Below are 16,250 nucleotides of genomic sequence, written 5' to 3'. Positions count from 1 at the left end.
TCATCCTGTTATATATAACATGGTTGAACATAAGTCCAGTCATTGTTATTTCAGCATTTAGTCCCTGACCCCCTGTTTTGTGCCCACACCATATACACAAAGTAAAATTCAAATGTTGTCAAGATGAAATAGATTCAGTAATGTATTTTGAAATTGCCTAAAGATGGCATTTCAGGGAGCCAACAGCCAAGAGTAGTCATCCCTGTGCTGTGCCTTTTGTCATTCAGATTAATTTCCCCTTAGCAGTGACAAACCTGAACCTCCCTACACAGAACGCTCTTATTTCGGCTCTTAATACTGGGATAGCATTCTTTTATTTATTTATTTTTTTGATGTTTTAAATTTTTAATTTTTTTATTTTTTAAAATTTTTATTAGTGAAAACACCATGAGGTACAGTTGTAGATTTACAAATCTTTCTGCTTGGGTTTCAGTTGTACAGCAATCGAGTACCCATCCCTCCACCAGTGCCCATTCTCTACCACCACTGATTCCAGTATCCCTCCCACCCCCCACCTCCCAATCCCACCCTGCCTCTGTGGCAGGGCATTCCCTTTTGTTCTCTCTCTCCTTTTGGGTGCTGTGGTTTTCAAAAGAGGCATTGAGTGGCAATCATATTCGGTCTAGAGTCTACTTTCAGCATGCTTCTCCCTTCCTGGGAGGATCCTCCCAACACCCGTTCCTTGGTGTTCCCTTCGCTGTCTGAGCTGCCTTTTCCCCTAGCATGTGCGGCTGACCTTCAAGCCATGGAGTGAACCTCCTGGTACTTATCTCAACTATTCTTGGATGTTAGTATCCTATTTTGTTACTTTATGTTCCCCAGATGAATGCAATCTTTCTATTTCTGTCCCTCTCCCTCTGTCTCATTTCACTTAGCATGATACTTTCCATGTAGTACCACTTGTATGTAAATTTCATGACTTCCTCTTTTCTAACAGCTACATAGTACTCCATTGTGTAGATGTATCAAAGTTTCTTTAACCAGTTAAAGAAACTGTTCTCGGGTAGTCAGGTTTTTTCCAGATTCTAGCTATTGTAAACAGTGTAACATAGCATTCTTTTAAACACACACACACACACACACACACACACACACACACACACCTGTCCAGATGGCAGGTTTTTAGTTTTTAATTTTTTAAATTCACTTAATTGGACCAGAAGCCTACCCCTCCCATCCTCGTCCCACACCTCCTATCATCCACTTGGTGCACAGAGTACTCTTATATACACTAGAGTCTCCTTGGTGCCCAGTGAACAAGGTCTGAGCTCATCAGCATACATATTTTTTTTTCCTGTCTCTGGTTCGTGGTCCACCTGTCATTTTGTTGCCATGTCTGCCCTTTCCTAATTTTTTCCCTTCACATATTTTTTCCCTAATTTAATTTAGTCCCTGAATGAAGCATGCTTTTTTACAGCTCCTCTATTCACACCAGGAATGGCTTCTACTGTTTATCCTTTAAGTGATGTCTTTTCAGGTTTTCGTGTTTTACTGGAGTTAATCATTCTCTTCCTGGCCAAACCCTGTTTACTGCTGCCACCTGCCTTGCTATGATATTTTTGGTTTACGGTTGGGGGAGGCCTCCCAAGTGGTATCAGGTCACACAGGCAGTGCTTGGGGGCCGTATCCAGTGGTGCTGGGGGAAACCATATGGTGTTGGAGATTAGGATCCAATGCAAGTCAAGCACATACTAGATTATGTACCCTAACCACTGTACAGTCTCCAGTTCCCAGGCACTTTGTTGTGTTCTGTTTCTCCATTTTTTATTTTTTGGTCTTTTTTTCGCTTAAAACTATGATTTCCTGTAAGTTAGGGGTTATTTCTTACTCAGTCTTTCCGCTGCTATTTAGTGATAAGTACTCAGCAAATCATTCTTATCCACCAAAACAAATATAAGCCCTTGTGCTTTTCTCAGGTTACTAGATGGTCTGAGAGTAGGGGTTTGAAAGAGTGGAGGGCATCAAGTGATTGGATGGATACTGCCACTTTAATGTCAGGCATTTTTTGGTAACACGCTTAAAGAGGTCTGAAACCATCCCTTTTAAAACAATATTGTAAACCAACCTTACTTTAGTGAAAGAAATTAGTATCAGGCCTGAGGGATAGTATAAGCACTTGGCCTTTCAGTCCAGCCAACCTGAGCACAGAGCCAGAAGTAAATCCTGAACACTGCCAGGTGTGACACAAAACACAGAAATTTAAAATGGTTTCTCATTCTTGACATCAGTATGAACTTTTTTGCATCTGTAATTTTGATAAGCTTATTAACTGAACCATTTATCCACTCATGCCTATAATCTCCCCTCATGTAATTTTTCTTATAATAATCATGATTATTATCGCTGTACATTAAAAGTCTATTGTGTGCCAGATATTTTGATCTAATTCTTATAATAATAAGTTTGAAAATTCATCTTTCTTTGTTTGATAGCTGGATACTCAGTGGTAGAGGTCATGTAATTAAATTCCAGTCATAGGGCAAGAGAGAATATTGTAGGTAGGGCATTAAGTTTTCTTGAAGTTGACTTGAGTTTGGTCAATAGTACTAGTACTGCATATTGTCCCCAAATCCCGTGAGGAGTGGTCTTTGAGCATAGAGCCAAGATTAAGAGTTGAGCATACCTGGTTGTGCACCCATAGTGCCGGCCCCTCCTCCTGCCAAATAAACTCTTCAATGCTTAAAAGGATTTAATTAAGTATCTTGCACTATAAAACCAGCTTTTAAAAAAAAAACTGTTGTTTTACTGATGATGGACTGGAGCGATAGCACAGCGGTAGGGCGTTTGCCTTGCACACAGCCAACATGGCCGATCCGAGTTTGATTCCTCCGCCCCTCTCGGAGAGCCCGGCAAGCTACCAAGAGTATCTCGCTTGCATGGCAGAGCCTGGCAAGCTACCCGTGATGTATTCGATATGCCAAGCACAGTAACAACAAAGTCTCCAATGGAGATGTTACTGGGCCCGCTCGAGCAAATCAGTGAACAACAAGAGGACAGTGACAGTGATTACTAATGATGAAATCCTACTATTTGTGGTCCAAATGATACAATTTGTAATTTCAAAAACAATACTTAGTAGAAGACAAATTTTATTCCAGTTTTTATCTAACTTGAAAATTGTTAATATGCCTTCATTTTGAGCCTTACGAAGGTTTCATATGTCACAGATATCTATATCTACACAATGGAATACTATTGCAGCTGTCAGGAGAAATGAAGTCGTGAACTTTGCTTATAAAACAACTATCACTTTTTTTTTGTAAAAAAATGTCTATAAATGGATAGACATGGAGAGTATCATGCTAAGTGAAATGAGTCAGAAAGAATATGATAGACATAGAAGGATGACACTCATTTGTGGAGTATAAAACAACATAACATGAGACTGCTTTTATAGTATATGAAAAGGTCTGTGTGTGAGAACATCAAAGTCCTTATGGTCATATATGTATATGAATACAACCATTAATAAAAGTTTGTCTTCCTTTGATTATGAAATTTATTTTGATTTTTGGAGCACACACAGCGGTACTCGGAGCATATTCCTGGCTCTGTGCCTAGGGATCACTCCTAGTGGGGTTCATATATGATACCTGGGATCAAGCTGGGTTGGTCACATGCAAATCAAGTGCTGCTGTATGATCTCTCCCATCCGTTAGTTGCTTTTTATAAGTACTACTTTTGATTGAACAAAGCTTTTTTAAATATACTTAAAAGTGTTTCATATCAAGAAATTACAATGAAAAATCTAGAAGAAGCAGTGTCTAGATAAGATTATGGTGTGAGAAGTCAATTGAATTGAATTCATTATCACCCTGCCATTTGAGTACTGTTTTTATAAAATGGTGAGAATTTTAAATTGTGGTGCAAATTAACCTAAAAAATACCTTTTTCCTTTGACTTAAGTCTGTGACTCCCTCTTAACTTGATTCCCTTATGTGGTAGTTTAATGGGCTGGAGTGATAGCACAGCAGGAAAGGCATTTGTCTTGCAAGCTGCCAACATGGCCGACAAACAACAGGAGGACAGTGACCAGTCTTTAGTAGAATTTGGGTTAAGGTCACCCAAATGAGCATAGATAACCAAGAGTTAACTATCTAAATTGTATTATGATATTAACCTTGTTAATGGATGTTCCTCCTGCCTCCCCTCCCTCCCAATTCACAATTCCACTTCCCACCTCCCATCTCTCCCGACTTTTTTTTAAGGAATAAATATCATCCTGACCTTCGTCTCTGGGCATGTTCTGGGAAACGATTAGACCACGATCAAGTAATTGCTGGAGTCGAGAAAAAAATAACAGTGCAAGACATGGTTAACTTAGAAGGAAAGAAACATCACGTACAAAACCATAAAGAACCATCTCATTTGCCTCTAAAAATGGAAGGAACTTACATAACAAGTGAGCACAGCTACCAGAAGCCACAAAACTTTGGTCAAGACTGCAAATCTCTTGCAGACCCAGGGAGTTCAGATGATGATGTTAGTAGTTTTGAAGAAGAACAAGAATTCTACATAAGAGATAAAAACCGTGTACAGCACTCAGGAAAAGATGATGGAATGTCCCAAAAGGTATAGCTAGTCTTGTTTAGTGCTAGAGCAACAAAGGAAATTTTAATAATGTAAAACATATTGAAACCTTAAATTTTGGTTACATTTTCAGTTTCATAATAATGCCTTATTAGAACAAGGACATATTTTGATTTCTCTACAAGAAATCACTGGCATACTTAATTCTCTTCTAATTCAGGACTGTGATAATCAGTGAACTTTTTCTCTGACAAGAGTTTCAATTTCTTTTGTTTTTGGGTAACACCTGGTAATGCTTCTGGCTTACTCCTGACCTTGTGCTTAGGGATCACTCCTGGCAGTGCCCAGGTGACCAACTTAGTGCTGGAGCTAGAACCCTGATTGCCCCTTCTTGACAAGTGCCTAACCCAGAGTACTATCTCTGGGCCCCAGAGTTTCAATTTTTTAAGCACACTTAAGAGATCTCCACAAAACGTGCCAGCTTTTATAGTATATGAAAAGGTCTGTATGTGAGAACATCAAAGTCCTTATGGTCATATATGTATATGAATACAACCATTAATAAAAGTTTGTCTTCCTTTGATTATGTGTTTCAGATGAAGGAGGCACTTAAAAAATTTTTTTTAAACATTTAGCATGTGTATGAATGTATTATCAATCTCATTATGTAGTAAACAGTTCTGTATACATTGGATGTTTATATACATTTCAGGTTCACTGGGATTACCTTAGAGTCGTTATACTTCCTTTTTTTAAAAAAAATATTTGGGGGAAAATTATTGCATTTAGTTTGAAATGCTGCTTTTTTTATGGGGGGGGGCCGAATTGGGGGAATTGGAGCCCCTCAGCTGTGCTCAGGCTTACTACTGGCCTTGTGCTTAACTACATGTAAGGCAAGCACCTTACCTTACTCTGATCCTGGTAATGCCACTTTGATGTTAGGCGTTAGGAACATGGTTAAGTTTTATGTGCATGCCTTTTATATAGAAGATCTGGCTTTGATCTCCTGCACTTCAGAATAAGATGAGAAAATAAAATGAGTTCTTTATTTTTCTGAACTCCTTTATCATGTAGCACTGTAGCACTGTCCTCCCATTGTTCATCGATTTGCTCGAGCGGGCACTAGTAATGTCTCCATTGTGAGACTTGTGGTTACTGTTTTTAGCATATTGAATACGTCATGGTAGCTTGCCAGGCTCTGCTGTGTGGAAGGGATAATCTCCGTGGCTTGCTGGTCTTTCCAAGACGGACAGAGGAATAGAACCAGGGTCGGCTGTGTGCAAGGCAAACGCCCTACCCTCTGTTTTCGCTCCAGCCCCCTTTATCATGTAACCATTGTAAATATTTAACTGAATTTGGGAAGCTTGTATTTAATAAAGTTTATGGTCAATTTTTTTCCATATTTATCCGTATTATGAAAAAGGTTATTTTTTGTTAACCCAAGTTCACATTTTGTATGTTACACAGTCTGTACTTCTTAAGATTTTAAAATATTTTTAGCTTTTCCTCTCCTTGATGATCTTACTACAATAGTAAAATTTCATTTACGGTTAATTAATGCTATATGCTATTTTTGCTTACTTTCTTACTATTTCCACTGTTGCTTTTTGCCTTTACCCTATTTATGTCATTGATATAGATTGAGAGAGGAATCAGTCTAATATTAACTATATATTTTGACAAAATAAAGCAGTTTTGGTAGCATGATTTATTTGAGTGCTGTTTTTTATGGATAGCTCTATGCTAGATATTGTGGACATAGTGGCTGAGACTGCTTTGAAGCATCCTCAGATTTAATTTGATCACTTTAAGAAAGTGCTGGCACATTGTGGGACTCAGTTTGGATTTCACTAATAATTGTGGATGATGAGGATTTTAATATGTCTTCCTTTGTGTTGTTACATTTCATCCAAATCTTCTTTTCTCAATGGTTCTTTGGAGAAGACCCCAGCTGAAAAGAAGACAGTGTTTGTCTACAGTGATAAAAAGAGCACCGAAGACCCAGGAGATGCACATCTTCAGTGGCAGCTCAATCTCCTTACACACATAGAGAATGTGCAGAATGAAGTTACTAGCAGGATGGACCTCATAGAAAAAGAAGTTGATGGTAATTTGTGAAAGAATCAAGTACAGTTACTATAGGATGAAAAGTGCATTTTATGTTTTAGTGAAATAAGATTTTGATGACTTTTAATATTTTTTAGTGAAAACCTTTTTTAAATGATGACATAGAAAACTATACATGCTCTTCATACTGTTGGGACTCTATTCCTTCCTTTATACTATATTTAAAACAGTGGCTGTTGTGGTCTTTTAATCTTAACCCTATTAGAATTATTAGTCCATTGTCACTCATTAAAAAGTATAGAACATAATTGCATTCATACCATTTTTAATATGTTTACATATTATAAGTAATGATAAAATAATGTAATGGTAAAAGATGGTAAAAAATTTTCTCCTCATGTGTTAGAAAAAAGTTTGGCATTTAAAAGAATCAAATGTAGTAACATAGCACAGCGGGTAGGGCATTCGCCTTACAAGCGGTCAACATGGCCGACCCGAGTTCGATTCCTCCACCCCTCTTGGAGAGGCTGGCAAGCTACCGAGAATATTCGATATGCCAAACAAAGTAACAACAAAGTCTCCAATGGAGACGTTACTGGGCCCGCTCAAGCAAATCGACGATCAACGGGAGGGCCTTTACCTTTACCTTTTACCTATATTTTATTTAAAGTCAAGAGGATTTAAGCCAAAGTTAGTAGAAAGCTTGATTGGGAAAGTATTATTTCCAATTTTAGAAGAAAGTAGAAAGAGAAAACACTCAAAATGAAGCTGTTTTGTATAGAGGAATGATGGGGGGAATTAGCTTAAAGTATCACAGATAGTGTCTCCTGTTTGCTCAGAGAGGAGTTCAAAGCTGTTGACCTTCCAGAGAAAAGATAGCATAGACCTTTGTCTCCCTTACTTTTTCAGCCTTTTAATACTATCATTGTTTAACTCTTCTTTCAGTTACCATCTAATTTATATGCCCTCATCTCTCTTTTAGTTCTGGAAAGCTGGCTTGATTTCACAGGGGAGTTGGAACCACCTGATCCTCTAGCAAGACTGCCCCAGCTTAAACGCCACATCAAACAGCTCCTCATTGATATGGGCAAAGTTCAACAAATAGCAACACTTTGCTCTGTATGACAACAGTGAAAATCAGATGGAAGGGAGAAAGGCATGGCTTTCTTCAAGTAATTTTTTTCTACCCACGTAATAGTGGATAATTAAGTCAAAGCCTGGCCATCTTTGTTATTTAGCTGTGACATCAGTATTGGTGGCACCCTCAAAAGCAAGATGTAGAACTACTTCATCAAGGAGCAAGTTCATATAAAAAAAATCTGTATGAGCAAACTGCAAATGATGATGTGTTATGTGCTAAGGATCAATGAAGTAGAATATAAGGAAATCGAGTTAGCAGGATTTTTGAGTAGCTGCTTACATGACACTCGGGATACCTGTAGAGTGAAATATGGTATTTATATAGCTTCTAGGTGAAAGAGCGTTTGGCCAGCAGAATTGTAGAGGAAAATTAAATTTCTGGAGAGTTCTGTAAGGTTGTTGTAAGAACTGTCTTCTCTGCAGTTAATCCAGCTGCACCAAAATATGGGATATTCAACTTAAAGGATCATGAGCTGTTTCATAGATGATGAATGTACTGAATCAGAAGCCCGACAGTAGAAGCCTCACTTCTGGAGAAAACAATTGTGGATTCTTACTTTATTATGAATTATTTTAAAAAGACACCAAATAATTGGATTTTATTGCAAGCATTAGGCTCACTAAAAACAAAATAGCTTGCAGAAGGGTCACTGTGCCAAATGATGTTACTGCTGGAAAAAGGATTTTCTAAACTGTGGGATTTCTCCCACCCCAAGTCTTACATAAGGCCATCAGTCTATCACAAACGTGTATCTCAGACATAAAGACTATATATGTTACATATATAGTTGCATTGCAGTATTCAGGCTTCAACATATAGTTTGATCCTGAGTATGCTTTGGTGTTTGCCTTCAGGAAAAAAATAAAACTTTAAATAGCCTCAGCTGGGATGAGGAGTGACAAAAAAATCAAAAATAATATGTGGTTGTGGAATTTTTAACTGCTGTAGCGGAATACTGGAAAAGCTTCATTTCTGAAGATGAATTTTATTTTTAAAAAATACATGTGCGCTCAAAACTTGTACCTTTGATCACAAGTGGACAAACTCCTGAAACCAAAGGCAACCAAGTTGCTTTGTTAGCTCTTGCTGGATTTTGAGCCTAGGTCCTCCTGTCTGCCAGTGCTCTTATGAGTTGTGTGCGGTCCCCAGTGCTACATACGCAGGTATGCGTAAGAGTGTATACTTGTTTGAAACAAACACTCAACGTGTATATGTACATAATCGACACATATTTATATCTACACATATCTAGTTTTAATACTATAGTCTATAAGAATTGGTGGTCAACATGAAATGTTACCTTTTAACAGACTGTTTTTAAAATTTTTAAAAAAATGTATGTACAGGTTTTGAAACTTTTTTAAAAAGGGGAAAAAAGACAGTTGAGGCTATTTGGTGACATGTAACACTTGAATATTTTATGCCTCATTCTGTTTATCAGTTCTAGCAATCTGTATAAATGAATTTTAGAACTGATACACAGTAAACTTGAATTTATCTTTGATAAGAATACATGCCATTGTACATTCAGATATTATTTAAATTTGCAAACACACTGTTCTATATGTAAGGTACTGTATGTAAAACTCTTTATTAAAACTATTCCATATATCCTGCAACTTCAGTTTGCCTTTTTGCGGCCTTATATTTTGATGTAAAGGTAATTAAAAGATTGTACTAAACAGTCACTACAAATTTTTTATTGCCTTTTGAGATTCTTCGACTTGACAAATGTGCCAAAGATGAACAGACATTAAATACAGTCCTGTATATTTGCTAGTGAACTTTGTCAGAGGTCTTATCAAGACATGAAAAGCTTTAGTAGAAATAATATGAAATAATTGCTTATATTTGCATATTAAAGGTAGAAAATAGTGCCTATATTTCATGTGTGGAGTAAATTTGCTAATGTGTACATTTCAGGATTGGTACTGCATCTTTTGTGTTTTAAAACAGTAGCTCTGATTTCTTCATTGTCAATTCAAAACATTTAAGTTGTATCTTTTTGTCAGAAGTAAGCAAATTTTGAATAGTTATTGTTGCCTAAATTCTTGTCACATGCACGGAAAACCTTTTGTCCCAAAAAACACCCGTCTTTTCAGTCCCTGGTGACCATTTTAAAGTATTGTACATTTGTCATTATTGTGCCATTCAAGTAAATAACTTTATTAGAAGCAGGCAAACTGGAATCTTGTTAAGAATTAGATTATTGAACTGTTTGCTCTGATTTTATGTATATTAATTGGAAGTCTTGATTTTTATTCTAAAATCAGTTCTATATCATGTTATCCATTTTAGTACAGAGTATAGCAACAACCAGTTATTTTAGCAACTGATGGACTAAACCTTCCCTTGTTTAAGACAGTGAGTTCATTTTGAGAAAAGGGTTCATTGTGAGATTTTAGATGAGTTGATCTTTTCACTTGGATTTACTTTAAAATTAAAAAACGATGTATATACATGCATATATGTATATACATATACACATACACACACTATACATAGATACACACACACATATATATATATATATATCTGTATATATATATATATGTAGTGATAATAGAGAGGGTGTTTCTTGAACAAAAGAACTTTTCACTGCTACCCAGACATAACAGAGGATTGGTGGGGATGGGCCCTTCTTAGCATTTTACTGAAAAACATGATTTGTACTTTTTCATATTTTTGTGTGGTCCTACTGACTTAAAACTAATTTATTATTTTCTTTTAAATGTGACTATTCTCATAAATTCAAATTCTGGCCATATTCCCAACACTCATCTTACTTCCATGCACTTATTTTTCTCTCAGATGTTCATATTCCACATGTTCAAAAGGAAGCACGCCATTTCCCTTCAATCAACTGGAATTGGTAGCAGCTCCATTCTGCTAAGAACATTTTCTGAACTGTCCCAGCTTGTAATATGTGTCCTACCTATATCCATCTCATCTGTATCTGCTGCTTCTTCAGAATGAATGGTGTCATCTTCCTCCTCCTCAGTTTTACTATTTATTGTAGTCCACTATTTTGCATAAAAAAGGTCATGGAAATTCAACTACTGTTCTCAGAAAATTTAACTTTGTTTTCATTCTAATTTATCGAAATGTCATTTCCAGGCTAGAGGATTAATGCTTCTTCAGTCCCTATTCTATCAGTAATGTACATATTACCTATAATATCTAATTGCATTCTTTGATAAAAATAGGTAAAACAGTCACGTTCAAGTGCTAGATAATATTTAAGTGGCAGATTTAAGATTCAAAGCCTGTGCTAATTCAGACTCATTTTCTTTCCTTTGCTTTAATGATCCATTGTTAATTCAGATTTCTTCTCTGAAACCACTAGTAGCTCCCCTGTTTGAAAGCAAATCAAATCTGTGTGATATCAATCATTTGGGCTTCCCTGTAAAAAATTTTCAAGTTTATTTAAATACAGTGTTAGATTGTAATTGTGTCTTCACAATTCACATCTTGTGTCTTCCTGTCATTTTTCTCTCCTAAAATCTCATTTATTTTGTCTCTACAAACATGGAAAATTATATGAACTTTTAAAATTATTATTATTATTATAGTTTCTTCCTATGCCTAGAGACACAGACCCTTAATGAGGGATTTTACACTATCCTATATTGTACACAACTATGGAGAAATTGTATCATTGAATACTAAGTTGTGTGGTGGACCAGGCATGCTTTGTAATCCTCTGCTCAAATTTTCAGTCTGGCAAATCACTAGTAGTAATCTCTTAGCGTTGGTTTCTTTATCCATAAAATGGAAATAATACCTGGTTTAGGTCTTGTTTTGAGAATGAAATGAAGTGCCTCAAAAGTGTTCATAATTGTAAGTTGAAAATTAAATGTAGTAGACATGTTGAATGTTATCTGTGTGTGTCAGCCATTAACTTATGTGACGATATGGAATTAATGGTAAGATTAATTTTCCCATGAGATGGGTGATATCAGAGAATACAAGGAACCAAAGAGAGAAAAGAAAATAAAGATGATTAAATGTTAAAGGGCTTGGGGAAAACAGATTTGGTATCTTAATTAAAATAGTGGTCTTCAAATATTTTCTGTCAGCGACCTCTTCATAGGAATTTTGAAAAAATGTAATGCACTCTTAGTATCTCTTATCTTTTGGTACTCCTGCTTTTTGTACTGGAGATAAAATTCAGATGTATTTAAATAGAGATCATCAAAGGGAGTTGAAGTATAGGAGAAGAATAAGGGATGGTTGAAAAAAGCCAACATAAATGTGCACACAAATTGACACTGCTATGTCAATGAGATTTTGATTTTTCCATTCAAATTTGTTTATCATAAATCTAAACTTCAAAGGATGTGACTTCCAGTTTGTAAATATTGGCATATTAAAATTTATTTTTAATCATTTTTATTTTTCTTTCAATCCTTTAAAAATAGAAATAACATTGCATTTTAACAAGTTCAGATATGCATTATTAAAAATGGGTATAATACATTAAAGTTTACCACCAAAAATATGTTCCCATACCATTTTTAAGTGTATGCATTAGGATCAATACAGTTTGGGTACTTAGCATCTATTTTAAAAATTTATGCACTGTGAGTCCCTGTGCTTGATCCTTGGCACCATAAAGTGTCACTGTCACTGTCCTCTCGTTATTCATCAATTTGCTCGGGCGGGCCCAGTAACGTCTCCATTGTGACACTTGTTATTGTGTTTGGCATATTGAATATGTCACGTGCAGGCGAGATACTCTTGATAGTTGCCGGGCTCTCTGAGAGGGGCAGAGGAATCGAACCTGGGTCGGACAGGTTGGCCGCATGCAAGTCAAACGCCCTACCCGCTGTGCTATCGCTCCGTAAATAGATACAAGCAGGGTGCACAGAAACAGTTCAGGTCTAAGAACACATGTCTAGCTAGTACGAGGCCCTGAATATGATCCCCAGCACAGCTTTGTTCGGCGCCTGAGCATTGCCAAGTGTGTCCCCTATTAAAAGTATGTGAACAAGCTCTACCTTTAACATTTGGAAATATTATGTAATTTTTATTTTTTCCATTTTTATTTTACTATCCAAGAGAATATCATCCTCCTTTTTGCTTTGTCGTTCATCTTTAGTCCACAAAAAATATAAAAGTAAATTGCAATTTTAAGATACACAGATTGTATAGTGTGAAAATGCATGAAGCAAGTGCTAATATTGAGTAGAAAATAAACCTAAAATTGTCATTGATGGTTTCGACCTTCTGCCCTTCCGCCCACCTTTTTATTTGTTTGAGGGCTACACCCCATTGCTACTGGGACTCAGGTCTTATTCCTGGTTGTGTACTCAGAGATTATTACTGGTAGGGCTCAAAGATTATTACGGGTAGACCACATACAGTGCCAGGTCAACTACATACAAAGCCAAGTGCCTTACCTCCTGTCCTATTTCACCAGCCTCTCAAGCATCCTTTAGATTGAGAGAACCAGTCGAAATCAGGATACAACTTGAACAAAAATGAACACAACTTGATCTAATTGGCATTTTTAGCAACAGGAATACACATTTCCTTTCTAAGTACACATGAAACACTCAAAAAAGTAGATACTGAATATCAAATGAGCACATTATGTTCTCTTATGACAATGAAATAAAATTGGACACGCCCTTCGCCCCAGTATTTAGAAGTTATTAATGTATTTGCAAGTAACACGTGAGTCAAAAAATACAAGTAAAATTAGTATTTTTACTGAGTGAAAAGGAAAATACTAAAATTTGTGGGATGCAGCTCAACCAATGATAGAAATTAGTAGCTTTAAATGGTTACATTAGAAGAAAGGAAAATCACTGATCTCAGATTAAAAATTTAAAAAAAGATTAGAAAAAGTATTCATGCTGAAATCATCAAAGAAAAACCAAGTAGGGAAACATCTGAACCAAAAGGCTCACAGAAGGCAATATTGGAAATGTTGAGGTAGACTGAAATTAGAATAAAGGTATATACTTCTACATACCTGAGTTTTTGAAAATATGTAAAACTATATGGCAATATGACAACTCCAAGAAATGGGAAAATTCCTCAAAAGACACTACGAAAACTTAACTCAAAATGAGAGCAAATGAAATTTGTAGTGACAAAAAGAGCTTTCAAAATACCAGGCTTAAATGTGAAATATAGTAAACATAGAAGAAATAACCTCAGATACACACGCATAGAAAATAGATAAAAATCGAAGCACATTTAAAAAAACTAACTTAAGGCCAGAAAAAGTTGCTAATACATGCCTTTGGAAAACAGACATTCCTTAACAAGAGATCGACCGAACATGATGGCCACTTAATACCTCTACTGCAAACCACAACACCTAAATGGAGAGAACAAAAGGGAGGGTGGAGTGGAAGGGACGACGGGGTCAGGGTGGTGGGAGGGATGCTGGGACCATTGGTAGTGGAAAATGGGGACTGGTGGAAGGATGGATACTGGACCATTTTATGACTGAAACGCAAGCACAAAAGTTTGTAAGTCTGTAACTTTACCCCACGGTGATTCACGAATAATAAAAAAAAAAGTTAAAAAAATAAGATTAACAATGCAAATCAAATATGCAAAACATGATGTAAGGATAATAGTAAAGATGTAGTTGAGTATTTCTCAAGAATACAAGGTTGATTAAATATTCAGAAATCACCTAACAGTGTAAAAACTGGGGCTGGAGCAATAGCACAGCGGGTAGGGCATTTGCCTTGCGCGTCGCCTACCCGGGTTCGATTCCCAGCATCCCATATGGTCCCCCAAGCATCGCTAGGAGTAATTCCTGAGTGCATGAGCCAGGAGTAACCCCTGTGCAATGCCAGGTGTGACCCAAAAAGGTTAAAAAACGTTCCACAAACTTCAGCTCTCGTGTGTGATTTAAAATAAGTAAAAAGGGGCTGGAGCGATAGCAATAGTTTGCCTTGCATGTGGCCAACCCGGGTTCGAATCCCAGCATCCCATATGGTCCCCTGAGCACTGCCAAGAGTAATTTCTGAGTGCAGAGCCAGGAGTAACCCCTGAGCATCACCAGGTGTGACCCAAAAAGCAAAAAAAAAAAATAATAATAATTAAGAAGACATAAGAATTTGCATAATTTCAAAGGGCATCTCCTAAAGAAACTTGCCCTGGGGCCAGAGCGATAGCACAGTGGGTAGGGCATTTACCTTGCAAGTGGCCAACCCTCGAGCTCGAGCGGGCCCAGTAACGTCTCCATTGGAGACTTTTGTTGTTACTGTGTCTGGCATATCAAATACTCTCGGTAGCTTGCTGGGGTGGCCGACCCTGGTTTGATCCCCGGCATCACTTGCTGGGGTGGCCGACCCTGGTTTGATCCCCGGCATCCCATATGGTCTCCTGAGCACTGCCAGGCGTAATCCCTGAGCATTGCTGGGTGTGACTAAAAAAGGGGAAAAAAAAAGAATAAAGAAACTTTCCCTTAACAACATAATAGTGAATGAATACTTTCCTTCCTCTCAGTTAAAGATCAAGAAGAAAAATGTATATCACTTCTATCAAATATTGGTCTAGAGATAATGCCTGTGCATGCAGAATAACACACTGATCAAAGGAGAAAAACAGAAGTCGGAAATAAACATTTAAGATAGCATATACCTGGAAAAGGAGTAAGAATCTAAGAAAATGCTACTAAAATAATTTGTGTACATCATCAGTAAATTATTGGAAATGGGGGGGGGGATTGAAAGGAATTGAAAGAGCTATGCTTAGAATATCACGTTTCACTCAAATGAGAGAAAGAATCCGGAGTTCCGACATCCGTCGATGATCAAGAATCAGGGACGCTGTCTCGTTTGCCAAGGTGTCAAAAATCAGATGGGCTGGTCACGTAATGAGATTTAAAGACGACCGCTGGACTAGAGCTGTTACTGACTGGATTCCATGGAATGTCAAAAGACCGCGTGGCCGCTCACCTACCAGATGGTCAGATTTCTTCATCAAGATCATGAACGATGGGTTTGAGGCTCTTCATGTTCCTAGAGCGAACAGACACCCTTGGGCTACACTAGCATGCGACAGGGACAAATGAAGATGTTACTGATGCCCGCTCGAGCAAATCGATGATTAACGGGAAGTCAAGTGATCAAGTGGAGGGGGGGGGCGATGAGTTGTTTGGGGCCACACCCGCAGTGCTCAGGACTTTTTCTGGCTGTGTGCAGAGATCATTCCTGGCAGGCCCTGGGAACATACGGGGTGTCAGAGATTGAGCATGACTTGATTGTGTCCAAGATAAGTGCGTTACTATTTCTGGACTGAAATTGAAATTTTTGCATACTGTTTTCAGTAGCATAAAAGGTTAATATAAGTCTGAGAAAAGTTATGTGCAGACTCTGGACATGGAAAACTACAAATCAAGACCTATAACAACAAAATACGAGATAATGTGGAAGATCGTTTCCCAAACAAAATACCCCAAAGTGAGGATAGTTCTCTGGGGACTAGGACTTAGAATCTAGCAGGCAAATATATGCCCATAGGCAGTAAAAGCACATCTAGG

At 37.3% G+C, this 16,250-nt stretch overlaps 1 protein-coding gene across 10 annotated transcripts in view; it reads left to right on the top strand.

Moving 5' to 3' along the window:
* PHF20L1 (PHD finger protein 20 like 1) overlaps positions 1–12,127 on the top strand; it is a 76,624-nt gene extending 64,497 nt beyond the window's left edge. For all 10 annotated transcript variants that reach the window (XM_056112232.1, XM_056112226.1, XM_056112247.1 and 7 more), the window contains 3 exons: positions 4,209–4,572; positions 6,475–6,637; positions 7,580–12,127. In XM_056112232.1, coding sequence (XP_055968207.1) covers positions 4,209–4,572; positions 6,475–6,637; positions 7,580–7,722 — 670 coding nt within the window. In that variant the 3' untranslated portion in view covers positions 7,723–12,127. The remainder of the gene's footprint in view (positions 1–4,208; positions 4,573–6,474; positions 6,638–7,579) is intronic.
* Positions 12,128–16,250: the final 4,123 nt, after the last annotated feature.

This window comes from Sorex fumeus, unplaced genomic scaffold (assembly GCF_029834395.1).
Source record: "Sorex fumeus unplaced genomic scaffold, SorFum_2.1 ptg000002l, whole genome shotgun sequence".
NCBI lineage: Eukaryota > Metazoa > Chordata > Mammalia > Eulipotyphla > Soricidae > Sorex > Sorex fumeus.
The sequence above is the reverse complement of the archived record's forward strand: the minus strand, read 5'-3'. Positions and strand labels throughout refer to the sequence as shown.